This window comes from Dermacentor variabilis, chromosome 1 (assembly GCF_050947875.1).
Source record: "Dermacentor variabilis isolate Ectoservices chromosome 1, ASM5094787v1, whole genome shotgun sequence".
Classification (NCBI taxonomy): Eukaryota; Metazoa; Arthropoda; class Arachnida; order Ixodida; family Ixodidae; genus Dermacentor; species Dermacentor variabilis.
Window position 1 is genome coordinate 102,036,069 of NC_134568.1, and position 16,375 is coordinate 102,052,443.

Here is a 16,375-nt window from a genome sequence, read left to right on the forward strand (position 1 = left end):
AACATTTTGTAACGTTTACCTCATATCATGCATACAACATGGTACATGACTGGTTCAGAGTGCAGCATTGAGGCGGAGGAGGAGATCTGAGACACTTTCCCATCTGGCATCTAAAATGTGTGAGATGTGTACTGCCATCTTGAATGACTGTTCAACAGTGCTCAGCATCATTTCAAAGACAACATGCTAGGCAAAATTGCCGTGTTTTTACTTTCTTAGGGTTGTTGCATCTACTAGCGGGGAAATTCACCTTCGTTAAAGGGGGGTAGTAAGTGTTTTTATGGGTTTTCAAGAGTAATTGCAAGTTTCATTGAATTCACTACATATTTAGTTGTAGAAATTGCATCCTGGTGAGGTTTAGCTGTACACAGTAGCAGTCATACTCTTTGGTGCAGATTACAAAAGGCTAAGTAAAATTATTCATCTTGCATATAGGTAGCTTATTGTTCAGTTCTATTTAGTTCGAGCAGTTTACGTGCATCTGAACATACCTAGTCTAATCATCATCATTATCATCATCAGCCTATTTTATGCCCACTGCAATACGAAGGCCTCTCCCTGCGATCTCCAATTACCCCTGCCCTGCGCCAACCAATTCCAACCAGTGCCCGTGAATTTCCTAATTTCATCGCTCCACCTAGTCTTCTGCCATTCTCGACTGCATTTCCCTTCTCTTGGTACCAATTCTGTAACCATAATGGTCCAACGGCCATCAAACCTACGCATTACATGACCTGCCCCGCTCCATTTTTTTCTCTTAATGTCCATTAGAATTATGGCTATACCCATTTGCTCTCTGATCCAAATCTCTCTCTTTCTGTCTCTTAATGTTATGCCTAGCATTCTTCGTTCCATCGCTCTTTGCGCGGTCCTTAACTTGGTCTCAAGCTTCTTTGTCAATCTCCAAGTCTCTGCCCCATATGTCAGCACCGGTAAAATGCACTGATTGTATACCTTCCTTTTCAGTGATAACAGTAAGTTTTCAGTCAGAAGCTGACACTGTCTGCTGTATGTGATCCAACCTATTTTTATCCTATGGATTTCCTTCTCATGATCAGGGTTCCCTGTGATTAATATACCTAGGTAGACATACTCCCTCAGACTCTAGAGGCTGGCTTGCGATCTTGAACTCTTGTTCCCTTGCCCAGCTATTCATCATTACCTTTGTCTTCTGCATCTAATCTTCAACCCCACTCTTACACTCTCTCTATTAAGGTCCTCAATCATTTGTTGTAACTCATCTGCAGTGTTGCTGAATAGAACAATGTCATCGGCGAACCGAAGGTTGCCGATGAACTCGCCTATTCTGTGATCGATGCATACAGTACTTATAATTAAATGCTGTTAAAGTGATGTTCTTCTATTCACTGATGTAGAAGCTAACTTAAACAAATTTACACATGAACTTGTCTTTAAAAGTCCTATGTGAGCTTGTATTCTATAGCGATAAATGCTGTAGATTCTCTTCGTTACATCACCTTGAAAACATTTCTTAACAGAAGAAAGAAAGGGTTAAATCATTAAACTGTTGCAGAATGCAGGAGCCAACATTAGCAAAAAATGTGCTGAAGCAAAACTAAATGTAAATGTCTTGTATAGATTCATATCCTTTAACTGCTTGGTGAGATATAAACATATGCAAGAAGTGATAATGAAACATTGTGCTAAGGAAGAGGAAGTCGTAAATGCAAAATGCACAGAACCAGATGCTGGTCCCATGCATTTCGTGTTTGTCTTCATCTGTGCTGTAACCAGGTTTCATATTGCCTGTAAACAACTAGCCCTGTAAACTATAGCGGATCGCTAGTTCTTTCTTAGCAGTGCTCTTCCGCCCGGCGGGCTGGCTGAACAAGTCCCTCAGCTTCTGTTTGCACGTGTCCTACTCGTTAAGCTCTTCCTCGTGGTTGTCATACCACACCTTCGCAGTGCCTTGTAGGTAGAAAACCAAGTCAACCAACGTAATGGGCACTTACACGCTCATACGTGGTGATCCAGTCTTCCACGTCAAGGTGGTCGATGCCGCAGAACGTTCCTGGATCTCGCGGCTAAGCCAGCACAACCGTTGGGGTTGTAGGCGTTGATGTGGGCCGTTCCATGTCGGGTCCTGTTTCGTCCATCATGTTGTCCAGTCCAAGGTGACGGCCACTACGGAGCTCCGTTGTTGTTTCTCGTGGGTACTCGGCACCTCCACCAATTTGTTGCGTTGCAGAAGTCACATATAAAGATGTATTTACAATATTTACACGAGAGATAACAATGCATAAATAAGATGGCTGTCGAGAGCGATTCCACCTCTACACATCAAATCGTCTTCTGACTGGTGCCATTCTTGGTTGCACCGTAACAATATAATAAAGTTATTTTCTCTGTCATGGCTCCAAAGCAATGTACTATAGGATATTTTGGACATGCAAAATTGAATATTCGTTCGAGAGGTCACGATCTGTAGAAGACACAATTTTTTAATGTTCCACATGAACATAGTGTGGTAAGCTACATACAGTAAGTTGTTTCTCTGTACTACACAACATTACCTTTTGTTATGATGGTACTTACCATTAGCACTGCTCTTGCCAATAAAATGGGGTGAAATCATATGAATTGAGATCGACATCCAGTATTTGAGACACCCGCAGGTCTATGACAATTTCAGTTTAAGATGCTAGCACTTGCATTGGAATGTGTTGTGGTGGCTGAGTAATGATGAGCTGCCATGTTTGCTGCGGAGGAGAGTTTCCCTGTGTTTTACTGGCTGTAGCCAATTACACAGGAGCTAAACTCTAGCCTGGGGCTTAAATAATAAAAGATAACCTAGAATGACTGCACCCTCTTGGATACTGCAATATCGCCATGTACAATAGCAGTTATGAGGGCCAGAAGCTACAATCACTGCCAGGAGCTTAGGCACCCTTCTTAGAAGAAGGTAAAGACCGTAAGTTGAATTTTTTAAGCAAGCATTTTAACCGTTGTACCATGACTTCTTTGAACAAGCAACAAGCGACTTGTGAACTTGCCCAATAATTCGGACACCATCACGGCACTGCTACATACCCCAGGGATGTCTGGAGTAAGGACGTTTGGAATTTCAGACGCTGAAACCCTTCGTTGTCCTATTTTCGAGACATTTTGTCATGACTGCAGATCCAAAACAGTGTTAATCGAACCCACCACTGCTTCCATTTTGATTATCTCACACGCCGATCTGCCAGCAGCCATAGCCACTGCAGCAACCTTAGGCCTAGCTGCTTCAACATTCACTGCCATGCTTCCTGCTGTTAGGTTTTTTCCATTGCCGCTGTCAGCAGTGGCGCTGACTCTTCCTTTGCGACCCTCGCCGATGGCTTCAGAGTGCGGAAAGCACGATAAGAGTGCACATTACATGATACCGGTTTCTAAATGCAAACTTCCCCGCAATACAGTAGTGTTACGCAGTCAAGCATATTCCATGATATACAGTGAAGGCTACCAAGATTGGAAAGGGGCGACTGTCGACGGACACAGTATGTAGTCCTTAACTATACACAGGTGCACCCGCCGTCTCTTTTCATAATAAGAGCGCCGATATGCCTAATAAGTGTACTGGCACACCTTCAGAGCTATTTCGGACATGCCTGTGGTGGCTTGGGCCCTTAGAGGTAGTAAAATTCATGCTTTCATTTTTTTTGGACTGCACAATTTTTTGGACATTTTCGTGGTGCCTCGAGAGTCTGTAATACCTTGATGGTAATGAAGTCTTAGTTGCAGCAAAAAACTATGAAATGAAATTTGTAATTTGAGGTATTTACCCGTGGGGGCTGGTATCACTTGGGCTGATCAGTACATATAGTTAGTTCTGTCCTGTGGTTCTTTTGCTGTATCCTGTGTCACAATGTTTATAGTTGTTGTTTAACAGGCAATATTTTTGTTTGAGCCGTAAAAATTACAAGTTTCTAACACAGTCCTGATGTATAGCATCTTGTCACTAAGTATTTAAGAACAGAACCCTGCTAGAATCTCAACCAGTAATTATGGGAGAAAAGGCATTGGTTCATCTGGTAGAGATTGCATTGAAAGGAAAGATTCTTTGCGGACCACACCTACCGCTAGCAGCCACCGTCGCATGGTGCCATTGTATACATGTATCATCATTACCACCACCACCGCTACTGTCAATGTTTGCAGCCAATTCTAGGCTGCAAATTTTTTTCCTGCAGTGAAGTGAGTTGTGGAGGTCAGAATCACCATAGCATTGTTCATGATGACACCGCACAACAATTAGACAGTATGCATTCATTTCTTTTTGCTGAGATTGTGGTGCTCGTATACTTGCTTTTGGTTGGGATCTTCCTATTCTGGCTGGTTAATGGTGTCTTTGGGAAGCACATCTGCAGCACCGTGAGCAAAAACGGGCACGTCGAGTGTAGTTTCCATACCAAAATGATAGATGGCATAGCAGTGTGTTCCATCCTGTATTCAATGGTCTGTGTTTTTCGTCATTCGCTTGCAACATTGACATGCATATTTGAGTTTACTATAGGGTGATGTTTCTTGCTCGTCACAGAGCCTCCTGCTACATGCACAAAATGTTCATAGACTTCGTTAAATTGAAATTACAGAATAACATTATACTTCGGTAAATTGTAGGATATAAATATGTAATGTTCAGCAGAAAAAAAATTGACCAATTAGACAAGTTAGTTCCATTGTGAGTATTGCTAAGTCGAAGTTTATTATATGTATCAAGGTTTGATTTTACTTCCATTGGGTGCCGAGAAATTCTTGTGGGAATGTAAATCGGCGCCTTGGGGTAGTGCCAAGAGCGCATGCACACGGAACAATTCGAGTTATCTTCGAGAGAATTGCAGCTAATAAAAGTTCAGTTGTTGTTTGGGATGCGTGATGACCACTCGCCTTGCTCTGCTGAGAAGCGCATTGCAACATTGGTGACTCCGAATTGTACCGCAGCATTGAGTTGGTGCGCTAACGTCACTATGACTTCAACGTCCACGACAGATGCCCCTCCACCAGTCTACTCAGTCAGCGGTAAGCTGCCCCTCTTTCGGACTGCGGACCCCGCATTTTGGTTCATGCAAGTCGCAGTTCGCAGCACGACACATCACAGCAGACCTTACAACATACCACTACGTATTAAGCAGTCTCCCACCGGCCATAGCCAGTAAAATAAGGGATCTTTTGCTTGCACCGCCTGCGGAAAATGCATATGCAGAGCTGAAAAAGCCCTCGTCCGCCGAGTTACACCCTCCAGACCACAGCGACTGCAGCAATTGCTTCGCAACATAGACCTTGGCAACCGTACTCCTAGTCAACTCTTCCGGCACATGCAATAGCTGCTCGGTGAAACAAAAAACACTTTAGATGGAGCAGTGCTTTTTGCAAAGAACATTTTTGCAAAAGGTACCTTCAAGTGTCCGCACAGTCGTCACTGCGTCAGAGCAGAAAGATCTGCCCACGGTTGCTGAGCTTGCAGACCAGCTGGTAGCGATCATCCCGCCCGCATCACTGGCTGTCTTGCAAGCACAACAGTCTCGAAAAAAACTTCAAGAAATGCATGACGAGCTTTCTCGACTCGCTGAGACGCTTTCAGCTTTACACACAAGCAGAAGTGTGCAAACATTTAGTGAGCCAAACGCACCACTATCATAACCTCAACGTCAGAATATATGCTGGTATCACAGGTGGTTATGCTGCGCATAACTTTGTTCCACCTTGCACGCACTCGGGAAAACAGACGTGACAAGCACTGAGGGTGACCAGTGCTTCTACGTAGCTTCAAGTCATCCCTCGGTATTCTTTATTATCGACCGCAACAGCGGAGTTTCTTTCTTAGTCCACACAGGGTGACTGTGATACCGGCATCACAAACCGAAAGAAAAAATCCTAAGGTATCACCACAGCAAGCCATCAATAATACAGTAATACTAACATATGGATATCTTTCACTCACGTTGAACTTAGGTTTCAGCAGAATGTTTAACTGGGTGTTCATAGCCGCTGATGTCAAGTTCGCCATATTAGGCGCAGACTTTCTGCAATACTTCGGTCTGTTGATTGATGTCCACAACAAGCAGCTTCAGGGTCCTGTTTGTAGTGGAGCGGTACAAGGCAAGCTATGTTGGCACCCTCCTCTCAGCCCAACCTTGCTCATTGCATCCGGAGAATCATATTTCACTGCCATAATACAAGAGTGTCCCGAGCTGACGCGACGGCCATAGGCACTAGCCGAAGTAAAGCACAGTGTTCAGCATCACACCAAAACCACAGGCCCACCAGTCTACGTACGACCACAGCGCCTTTCACCCGAGACGCTGCGGCTAGCCTGACAGGTGTTTGCTCACATGATGGAACTCGAGGTAATACATCCTTCGTCCAGCCCATATACGTCACCTCTTCACATGGTTGCAAAATTAATGGACAGCGATTGGTGCCCTTATGGGAACTATTGAGCACTGAACTGGGTGACCGTATCGGACCATTACCCAGTGCCGCACTTTCATGACATGACCTCCTGCCTGCATGGTGCTAACATATTCTAAAAAATGCGAGCATATCATCAGATACTCATAGCACCAGAGAATGTTCCCAAGACGGCAATAACAACACCATTTGGAATGTTCGAATTTCTATGTGTGCATTTCGGCTTACGGAACATTGGCCAAACTTTTCCATGGTTCATGGATGGCGTTGTCCGAGGCCTCGACTTTTGCAAAGTGTACCTGGATGACCTGCTGATTGTTAGCCACACTCCCAAAGAGCGCGAAAGACATCTACGCTGCGTGCTGCAGCGACTGACAGTGCATGGCATTGTTATCAATATGGCAAAGTGCGTGCTTGGAGTACCACAATGCATAATGGTGGAAGCCTCCGATGCAGCTATTTGAGCTGTGTTTCAGCATAAGTTGAGTGGAATGTGGCAACCAATTTCGTTCTTCTCCAGAAAACTGAGCAAGTCCAAACAATGGTAGACCATCTTTGGTAGGGAATTCCTGGCTATATACGCTGCTATAAGACATTTCTGCCACTGTGTAGAAGGGCAAGAGTTCTTTGTACTCACGGACTACAAGCCACTGACCTATGCGTAAGCCTGCGATGAACTCAGATACTGGTGCACACATGGCGCAGGAGCTCCGCCAGATGTCGTACATCGCAGAATTAACGACGGATATACACCATGTCATCGGGGTGGACAGTGCTGTTGCAGATGCCCTTTCGCACAGCCCAGTGAATGCCCAGTGTCCTCAGGCAGGGCCAGACCTTTCATACCCTTGAATCTTTGCCTCAAGACTTATAACTTGCTGCACAGCCTGTCGCATCCGGGGATTCGAGCCACTCAACAGTTGTGCACAGCGAGGTTTGTGTGGCTGGGAATGAAAAACAGGATGTCTGACACTGGGCACGAGAGTGCCTCGCATGCCGGCGCTCCAAAGTACAGCGCCATACTGTGACCCCCTTGGGATCTTTCCCTGTGCCGGATGCTCAATTTGCCCATGTGCATGTGGACATTGTGGGACCATTGCTTGCTTGGCAGTTGCTATGATCGTTTCACACGGTGGCCGGAGGCCGTCCCCACTCCATACATGACTGCTGATACAGTTGTCCATGCTTTCATCTACAACTGGGTAGCCCGGTTCGGAGTAGCACCAAGAGTGACTACGGATTGCGGAATGCAATTCGAGTCTGTCCTATTTGCGAACATCGCACGGCTCCTGGGAACCTCCCACATCAGAACAATTGCCTACTATCTCACAGTCAACGGTATGGTGGAAAGGTTCTATTGACAGCTGAAGACTAGCCTGAAGGCAACTGCGAGTCACAGTTCGGTGGAGGCACTGACTTTTGTTCTGTTGGGAATTAGGACAGCTCTGTAAGCATACAAGGGGTGCTGCTCGGCAGAACTGGTATACGGAAGAACACTTCGCCTTCCAGGGGAATTTGTCGCTGACAGTAAGAACGCAAACATCCGGGCAAGCACCGACTATGCCACATCATGAGCAAGCTGTGCGCTCTCCCTCCGTGTCTGCCAGCAGCACAGCTTGTTCATGTGCACCGTGATCTCTCTTCTTGCTTGCACATGTTTGGGAGGCATGAAGCCGTACACCGTCCACTCTGGCCCCCGTGTGATGGGCCGTTCAAGGTGTCGAAACATGAAAACAAGCACATTACGATCGACAGAGGTGGCCTTCACAATGTGGTTTTGCTGGACCGTGGAAAACTACCGCACGTGGACTGCGACAATGAAGTACCTGCATCACCTCAAGCTCCATCACCACAAGGACTCCCAGCAGACCAGATAGGACAGGCCCAAAAGGTTGTCAAAACGTACACGCGGAGTGGACAGTGTACAAGACCTCTGTTGCAGATGAACTTATGAACCACATTGTGTCATACGAGTGCGCCATTGTTCGCACACCTATTAGGGGGGCAGTATTGCGGCGATGCAAAACAGCACCTTGGGGGTAGTGCCAAGAGCACATGTTATCTTCTAGAAGATCACAGCTAATATAAGATTAGTTGTTGTTTAGGACACATGATGCTCACTCACCTTGCTCTGCCTGGAAGTGCGTTCCAACATGCTTATGGTTTTCGATTGTTTGCATCTCGTGCACTATACTACATCGAGGTGTGATGCTTGCAGCATTAGTGCATATGCACTGCAGCGTGTTCTTTGTCCACTCCATCGGCATTTGCTTTGTGCAGCACTTGGTATTTGCAAGATTCACAGGTTTGTGAAGGTGAGCTAAAAAAATAAATAAAATAGAGGCCACCTCAAGGAGGGGTAGCTAACCGGGCATGGCGTGTCTTGGCAAGGCATGGCAAGCTGTTCCTTTCTTTTTTTTCCTTTTTCATTTACTTTATTTTTGTAAATTGTACTTTTCAACCTAAGAAACAGTTAATTTCCATTATGCTTTTCTTGGCTTCATATGGTTGTCACTACAGAAGTTTAGCCTTTCAATTCACCTGATTCTTATTGCTTATAACATTTATGGTTATTTGTGCCTTGCTATTGCAGTGGCCTGTTTCGCAGCTCAGTGCGAAGCGGTAGTGATCCGCCAGTGCTTCCAGCAGCCCAGAACACACGGTGGGGGCGCCACCTTCTCTGGTCTCAGTCTGATCTGCCTGTCGAGAGCACCAACTTTGTCCCAGAGCTGCAGCCACCAATGTCCGATACTGGGGAGCTTCCTGCGAGCAATGGCGGTGACCAGTCGGCAGAATTTTTGGGTGCCCTGGATGCTCACAGCACTGCACACAATGGGTCCTTCAAGTGTCCATCCTCCATCAACCAGACTGAGTCCCTCAGGTGATTTTTCTAGAGCAGACACATAACACAATGTGGGAGAAGTCTTCCCTGCTTTCGAAGGAGGTGTAGCTGAATTTCCTATGATGTCATTCTAATAGTGCAGCTTTAGCACAATTTTTCTGTGGTTTTTTGAAGTTTCAGCTGCTAAAAAAATATTTCATAACTTGAGACATAGGCATAAACAATTTACAAAAGCAGCTTGTAGGATCTAATTTATATTAGTGCACTTTCTCTAATGTAATTATTAGGGGTGCGCAAATATTTGAAACTTCAAATACAAATTGAATAGTCTTTCCTATTCGGTTCGTGTTCGATTAGAGAAGTCACTGTTAGAAGTTGCCAAATTCTCATTCCATTCAACTACTATGAGGGACAGTAGGAGTTGTTGCAGCCTACAGGAAGAAAAAAGTTAATGCAAATGAAAACTCTTAATTCTGAATAATTCTGCTACAAGAAAGCAGCAGTTGTTGCTCAGATGAACCTGTTTCAGATAACACAAGGACACCACTCCTGCACAATAGTTTCAGTGGTTAAACATGCACCTTGTCTTAGGCAACCTACGAATTTGCTATCTTGATTTACACAAAGCAAGTTATTTGGCTAATCTCACAAAGTTTAGATTCCTTAAAACCACGTAAGGTAATGTAGTTTTGCACGTAGCTTGTGGAGATCTCACACATGCCCTTAGAAGAAGGGGACGACAACACAGTAGTGCAGACAATCACAAGGCATTTATTATACCTTTCATACACTAATGCCTGCTAGCCAAATTACTATACTCGGAACATGCCAATGGGCGCGCGACAAATCATGGAAGTCCGACTCACCGTGACTGCAAAGCGAGTGAATATGCTCGCTCCCATGCCTGACATCAAAGCCTAATCGTTCAGGTCTACGGTCATGTGAATGCATGTGCGTTCAAATCGTATTCATCCACTCTAGCATCCTGCTCCTAAGCCTGTCCCGGAACGGCCCCGCGAAGCGGGTTGGCGCATGCGTTGCTCCCCAACCCCAAGCCAAAGAGCCCGCTCCCTGTCATGCCAAAGTAACCCCGCCGTTAGGTGGCGTTAGCAGCACAACTCTCGCGCCATCTCTCGTAATATGCTGCAACCATACTGACTGCTGCTGGCAGTTAGCCACGAGGAGAGGCCGAATTACAGGAGACGTGAGAGCCATGCAGGGAAAACATCAGGGGACACGTGAGAGTCGAGCATCCCCACAAGCTCCTTCAATGAGCATACTACTATGTGCATCTGGTGGCATGTTGTTCCTTTATTTCATTACTGTCATTTTCATGGTGCACCAGATACAATTACATTTTTGTTGTTTTTCATTTACAAGCATTTCAGCTGACCTGACATTCATTTGTTAATGGAATTAGATGTGTAAAATAGCGTAATTAAGTCTTCTGTTGCTAGAATTTATGGAATTTCTATATTTCACTTTCTTGAGGGAAACATTTGGTATTTGATTCAATATTTGGAAGTTGTCTTCTGTAAGTATTCGTATTTTATTCAATTACAAGATTTTACTCTTAAAGCACCTCTAGTAATTACATGAGGTGCATGGTAATAAAAGGCAGAAGTCCAAAACATGGACACAAAAAGAACGAGGACACTCAGCTTGCCCAACAATTTGCTCAGCTTTCTTTCGTCTGAGTAATTACATAATCTTGTCAGTAAAATTCTGGCGGAAGCCATTAGGGGCATGTGAATATTCGAAACCTTCAAATTGCAAATCGAATAGTATCCTATTTGGTACGGTCTTCAAATCGGATAATTGATATTCGTAAATGCGAATATTTTTCTAATATTTTTTTAACGTTACAAAACTTCAACTGCACCCAAATAAACATAAAATTGGAGCAAAAGTGCGGTAACTTTTCATCCCCCTGGGCATAGTATAGACATACTGCGAATATTTTTTTTTATTACTTTTCAAACACCTTAAAATGTCAGCTGTGCCCAAATAAACAAAATTTAAAACAAAGATATAAAACGTAATCTTGTGTAATGGAGCAAGCTACGTCACTTGAGTAGCCATAATTTACAGGCTGTACAGTGATCATTCGCACTCTCTGAAGAGCCTTGTGCAGGCAAAGTATCTATTGTTTGCTCCTAATGTTCAATTTGTGCTTTTAATAAACAGTGCTTCATATAACGTACTATGTTACACAACAGAAACTTGCTGACATTAAGAATACTGGGATGTGAACATCATTTTATATTAATTGTGATAATGGCTATTCAATATTCAAAAGCTATTAGAAAAGTATTCGATGTTCTCTTCAATTTGCGTCTGGCACTATACGATTCATATTCAATTTGTATTTGATTTGGTTTCAAAAATCGCCATTCGCACACCCAAAGGAGCCATCTCATGATGAATGTTGATGTTAAATGTGATTAACATTAATGCAATGTAGTGACGCACCGTATTGCCACTGGTAAAATGCGTCATGTGTGTGGCGTGTACTGTAGCTGGGCTCCTCTCTCACACTTTCCTCTGGAGGTGCTGCACCATCTAGTGGCAGCAGCGCAAAGTGCAGCATGGCCTCCGATATGTCTCGCACTGGTGCGTGCAAACACTGAGAAGCGTTTCACATATGAGGTGTGTGTATGTGTCAGCCCCAGGCTCCTCTCTCATGCTTCCCTCCAGACGCAAGATTATTGCAGGATTTTTTTAGAACAGTCACAGTAATCACAGTGTATACGTACAGTAAAAGCTTGTTAATTTGAACTGCAAGGGGAAGCCGCTTCAGTTCGAATTAACGAAAGTTTGAACTAACGAAAGTGAAGGAGAACAACAGTACACTGCGATTTGGAAGCAGTAGGGCATGTCAGAAATTTAATGCTTGAAAAAGTCCGTGATCGTAGTCTGCCTTTTTTTCTTGAAGGCAACAGCTAGCACCTTTTGCTCTAATGAGTGAATGTGGCGGAAGGCCTCCTCTTCGCCTTCTTCAAAACTGAAGAAGAGACGGGCAGCATTCAATTCAGCCATGACCTCCGCAGCGGAGGGCCGCACTGGCGCTTCATCTTCCTTCTCCTCCTCATCACTGGCAGCGGTGATGGTGTGTGCCGCGGGGCCACACGCCATCTTCAAGTCGAAGCTCTGGGTCCGACTGTGCCATACCATCGATGTCCACTGAAACGAACGTTAGCCGAAGCTTAACACCATCTCAAAGAATTGCGACGGCCGGTACCTCTTAAGCTGAAAACAGACGTGCACAACCGATGAAGACTGCCGAGACAAAGGTGCTCAACATGTGAAGGTGGCGAAGGCCCCGATTCGTCTGTTCTTGATTGCAAGCGCAGCTGCGACACACTTGATTCGCTGTGTTTTGGTGTTTGCCGTGCCATCTGCCGCACATTAGCAGCTACACAAGATTTGCAAAGCCTCCGAGATTCGCGATGAGCAAGAAGTCTGGGAGGTCACGTAGAACAGAGAGGAGGCAGCCGCCGCTGCCTTCTGGCCGACGCCGTGCTGGTTAGATTTTTCCCGATTTTGCATTCTCTCGCCATTCTCTGCTTTCCGGAGGCGACGCAGCATTGTGTGTAGGCAGTAGGTGCATTTCTCTGGCCGTGTGCCAGGCACCAAGCCGCCAGCACGGTGGCGCGTAGTTTGAATTATCCGTGGCGGAACCTTTTCTCGTTAGAATTAGCGGGCTTTTTTATACATAGACTTCTGTGGAGCATGGCCGGATCAAATCGTACAGTTCGAATTAACGAGCTTTCACTGTACTAGAATTTGTGGTCACACGCAAAAGTAGCAGTTTGACCTGAAGAGCAAAGCATTGAATGGGATAGCGAGGTTTTGCATTGTGCTCAAGCTCCTTGGACAGTGTTCTAACGAACGGTGTGAGCCAGCGACATTTTGGCATGACGCAGCACATGAAGCAACTGCTGTGCAGCAGAAACATTTTGCAGCAGAAACATTTTGCAGCCGAACATACTGTGCAGCTCTGGAGCAGGCTCCACATTTGCACCAGTGCTCGTGGCCACGGCAAATGTACGCTATCCAAAATAAGGCTGAAACGGCATGTCCCCAGCCACTCAGGGCAAGTGGCCCAAGTTGTGCATGCACTGGACAGAGGGATTCAAGGGTGTACAAAAGTGACAAGGTTGAGCAATGTATCACAACTAAAAAAAATTTTACACGCAGCAAGAAGGATCCTTAATAAATTGAATAATCGAGATAGAATCTGGTTATTACCGAGTTCATCTCGTAATAACATCGTTCTCGCACGTCATACGCTATGTGTGCGAGTGAAAGCGTGTGACGGTGAGCCGACGATGGCGGCTCAATCTTGCATGCGCAAAGGAGGAAAGGGGGGGGGGGGGTAGCGCACTGTCTTCTGTCGCGCGCATGGCGCAGGGGAAGGGAGGGAGGGAGGGGGGTGTTGTACTTCGGCCACACGCGGGCTTTACATTATCTTGAATGCGATCTGCTTTGGGGGCACAGTCTAGGTGGGCCGATGGCTCGTAGCTTTGCCTGTACTGTGTCCTCACCGCTCAGCTTGCGTTGAAGCGATAGACAGCGCAAAAGTCACTTCGCTCGCTGCTGCTGCTGCGATTCGTCACGCCAGCGCTTTGACAGCGAGCGTCCACAGTCGTCGGGCGTGATGTGTTCATATTGCCTGTGCACGCTGACACCATGCTTGTTAATTTAGTTAGTAAGCGAACGTTTACAAGGGCACTCCAGCAGCTCTACTCTACTCCAGCAATTCTACTCCAGCAGCTGCTGTGTAGGGCACAGCCACGCGAACCCTGTCTTGAATACAATCTGCAATGCGGACAGTTTAGGCATACCGAGGGCCAATAGTTTCATATGTGCTATAGTGCCCATAAGCTTGCGCATCACCCGCGTTCACGAAATGAAACGTCACTGTCTCTTTCTTTTTTTTTTTCATCCTTTAGTTTTCGCCTCTTTCCATGGGCGATATGCGCCACAGGCCTCCAGAAAAGTGTCATGATGTGCACACCCCTGGGTGCGGCACATCAAGGCACCCTAGCCTTCATGTTCGATGGCAGTGGTGGTCACTCCGAATGTTCATCTTGACAGAAGAGCATGTATGAGGCGGTTTGTCTTAAGCGGATTTTTTGGCATTGAGTCTATGGAAAACCAAACAAATGTTCCCATGTTGTTTGCGATGTGCGAGAATTCGGCTTAACTGAGCTCATCTTAACGAGAGTTCACTGTACAGTGAAACCTCATTAAACCATTATTGGCCGGACCTTGGAAAAAGTATGTGCTAAATGGTAGTACTGCTTAACCGAAATAATGCGAGTTCGCCCACTTACCTGTCAAAAATGGAACTCGGAGAGAGTGTGATGGAAGAGCAAAAACATGCAGTATTTATTCACTTCGTGCGACAAAAGTATGTTATTTTCGTGTGATGCCACAACGGCCTAGCACCGACGACATCGGCCTCAAGCTTACTTAAGCTGCGAGCCAGCTTTTCTGCCAGCCCCCTCATCTCAGCAAACATCCACATGAGGCTGACGTAGCGTATAGCATCTGCCGCTGTTGGGCCTGAATCGCCCGTGCTGTCGCTTCCCATGTCGTCCTCATCACTGTTGTTAGGCGACACCTCAGCAATAACAGAGGATGGCAAAAAGTCTAACCTCGTAGCGGACATCTTTTCATGGTCGCAGCAGCACTGTTGAACAACTTCACTTCTCCTATGCATTCCAAAGACCACACAATCCTAGCCAATGGTAGATTCCTCTCGCGTGCCAGCGCCAACTGCTTCCTGCCACGTTCGATGGCACAAACAATGTCCAATTTTTCTTCCATGCTGAGCACCCGGTCTTTGTCCGAGCTTCGGCATGACGAGAGTCCTAACTTGCACAACGTCACAACAGAGGCCACAACACTCTCTGGCACGTTGCCAATGATATTGATGTGGCTTCACCCTTCCAAGCGTTCTCTGCATTTGCGTTCTGATCTCTGAGGCTTGTTGTTCTGCCGGGTCGACCTACTGCCATGATTGCAATGACAATGTACCGCCGTGATTGCACGACGAAAAGTGGAAACTCTTTGTGTTAACCGATGGATACGCAATAAGCTGGTACTGTTTATGCGGAAACAAAACGCATTATGATCAATGGCCACCGAGTTGGGGATTTGACTTTTCTATTTTTAAAACAAAACTACTGTTAAGCTGGTACTGTTTAATGAGGTTTTACTTTATTTCTGCATGCCAGAAGCTCTTGCACTCGTCAGTCTCAAAGCTCATGGCGTATAGATGGCAACTTCTCTCTTGGTGTCTTTAGTTAGTGGCACTGATGAAAGCAATGCTTGTGGGTTGCACATTCCAGACTGCAGAGCCAGCTGCGTGGCTGGGCTAACCATGTGGAGCACATGAACCTACGACTGACAGAGCAACGCAAGAAGCCCTCTCTACCACAGCAGCCACTGGTCCGAAAGCCTCGCCTGCAGACCTGGATTAGTACTCGGTATGGTGGCGGCGGCGGCAGTGGAGTCTATGCCGAGAAATGGTACGCTGTGCCTCTCACTTTCCACCACGGAACTCAGTAGGCTACCACAATTTGGCATCATGAAACTGTCGAATCACTGTAAAGCTTAAAAAGTTGCTTTTTTGAGCTGAAGCAGGTGAACGCTGTAAGAATTGTTATAACCACTTGAGCTTTTGGTACTTTTGGTACAATATAGAGCAGTGATTATTAACCTTTCATGTTTTCTAAATTGGTATTGCACAGTGCTACAATTGATATTGTTCAATATCACACATTGATATCGCACTGTGCAAAAATCGAAACTTGTTCACATTCTGTCTGGCATAACTTGATCGGGCCTTGGAAGTACATAGCAGCTGAATGCATACATCTGCCTAACTTAGCCCTGTGAAGCATTTCGTCATCCAGCATTAACTTGTTTATCTGAATTAACCTGAAATTTACTATTTGCTTTGGCAGGGAGGCCAACAGAGGTGAAGACTACTTCCAGCTTTACCAGGCATTGCGGAGAAGTTATGAAGAACTCTACGAGGCAATCCAGAGGAAAGATGACACATTCTACTTCGTCTCATTCTCTGGGGTAAAGTGACATTTCTGTATA

General features: G+C 45.6%; 1 protein-coding gene across 2 annotated transcripts in view; it reads left to right on the top strand.

The window, feature by feature from the left end:
- The window catches only part of LOC142582022 (uncharacterized), a 119,466-nt gene that overhangs the window by 72,833 nt on the left and 30,258 nt on the right, over positions 1–16,375 (top strand). For both annotated transcript variants that reach the window (XM_075691447.1, XM_075691455.1), the window contains exons 9-11: positions 9,008–9,295; positions 15,616–15,795; positions 16,234–16,354. In XM_075691447.1, coding sequence (XP_075547562.1) covers positions 9,008–9,295; positions 15,616–15,795; positions 16,234–16,354 — 589 coding nt within the window. The remainder of the gene's footprint in view (positions 1–9,007; positions 9,296–15,615; positions 15,796–16,233; positions 16,355–16,375) is intronic.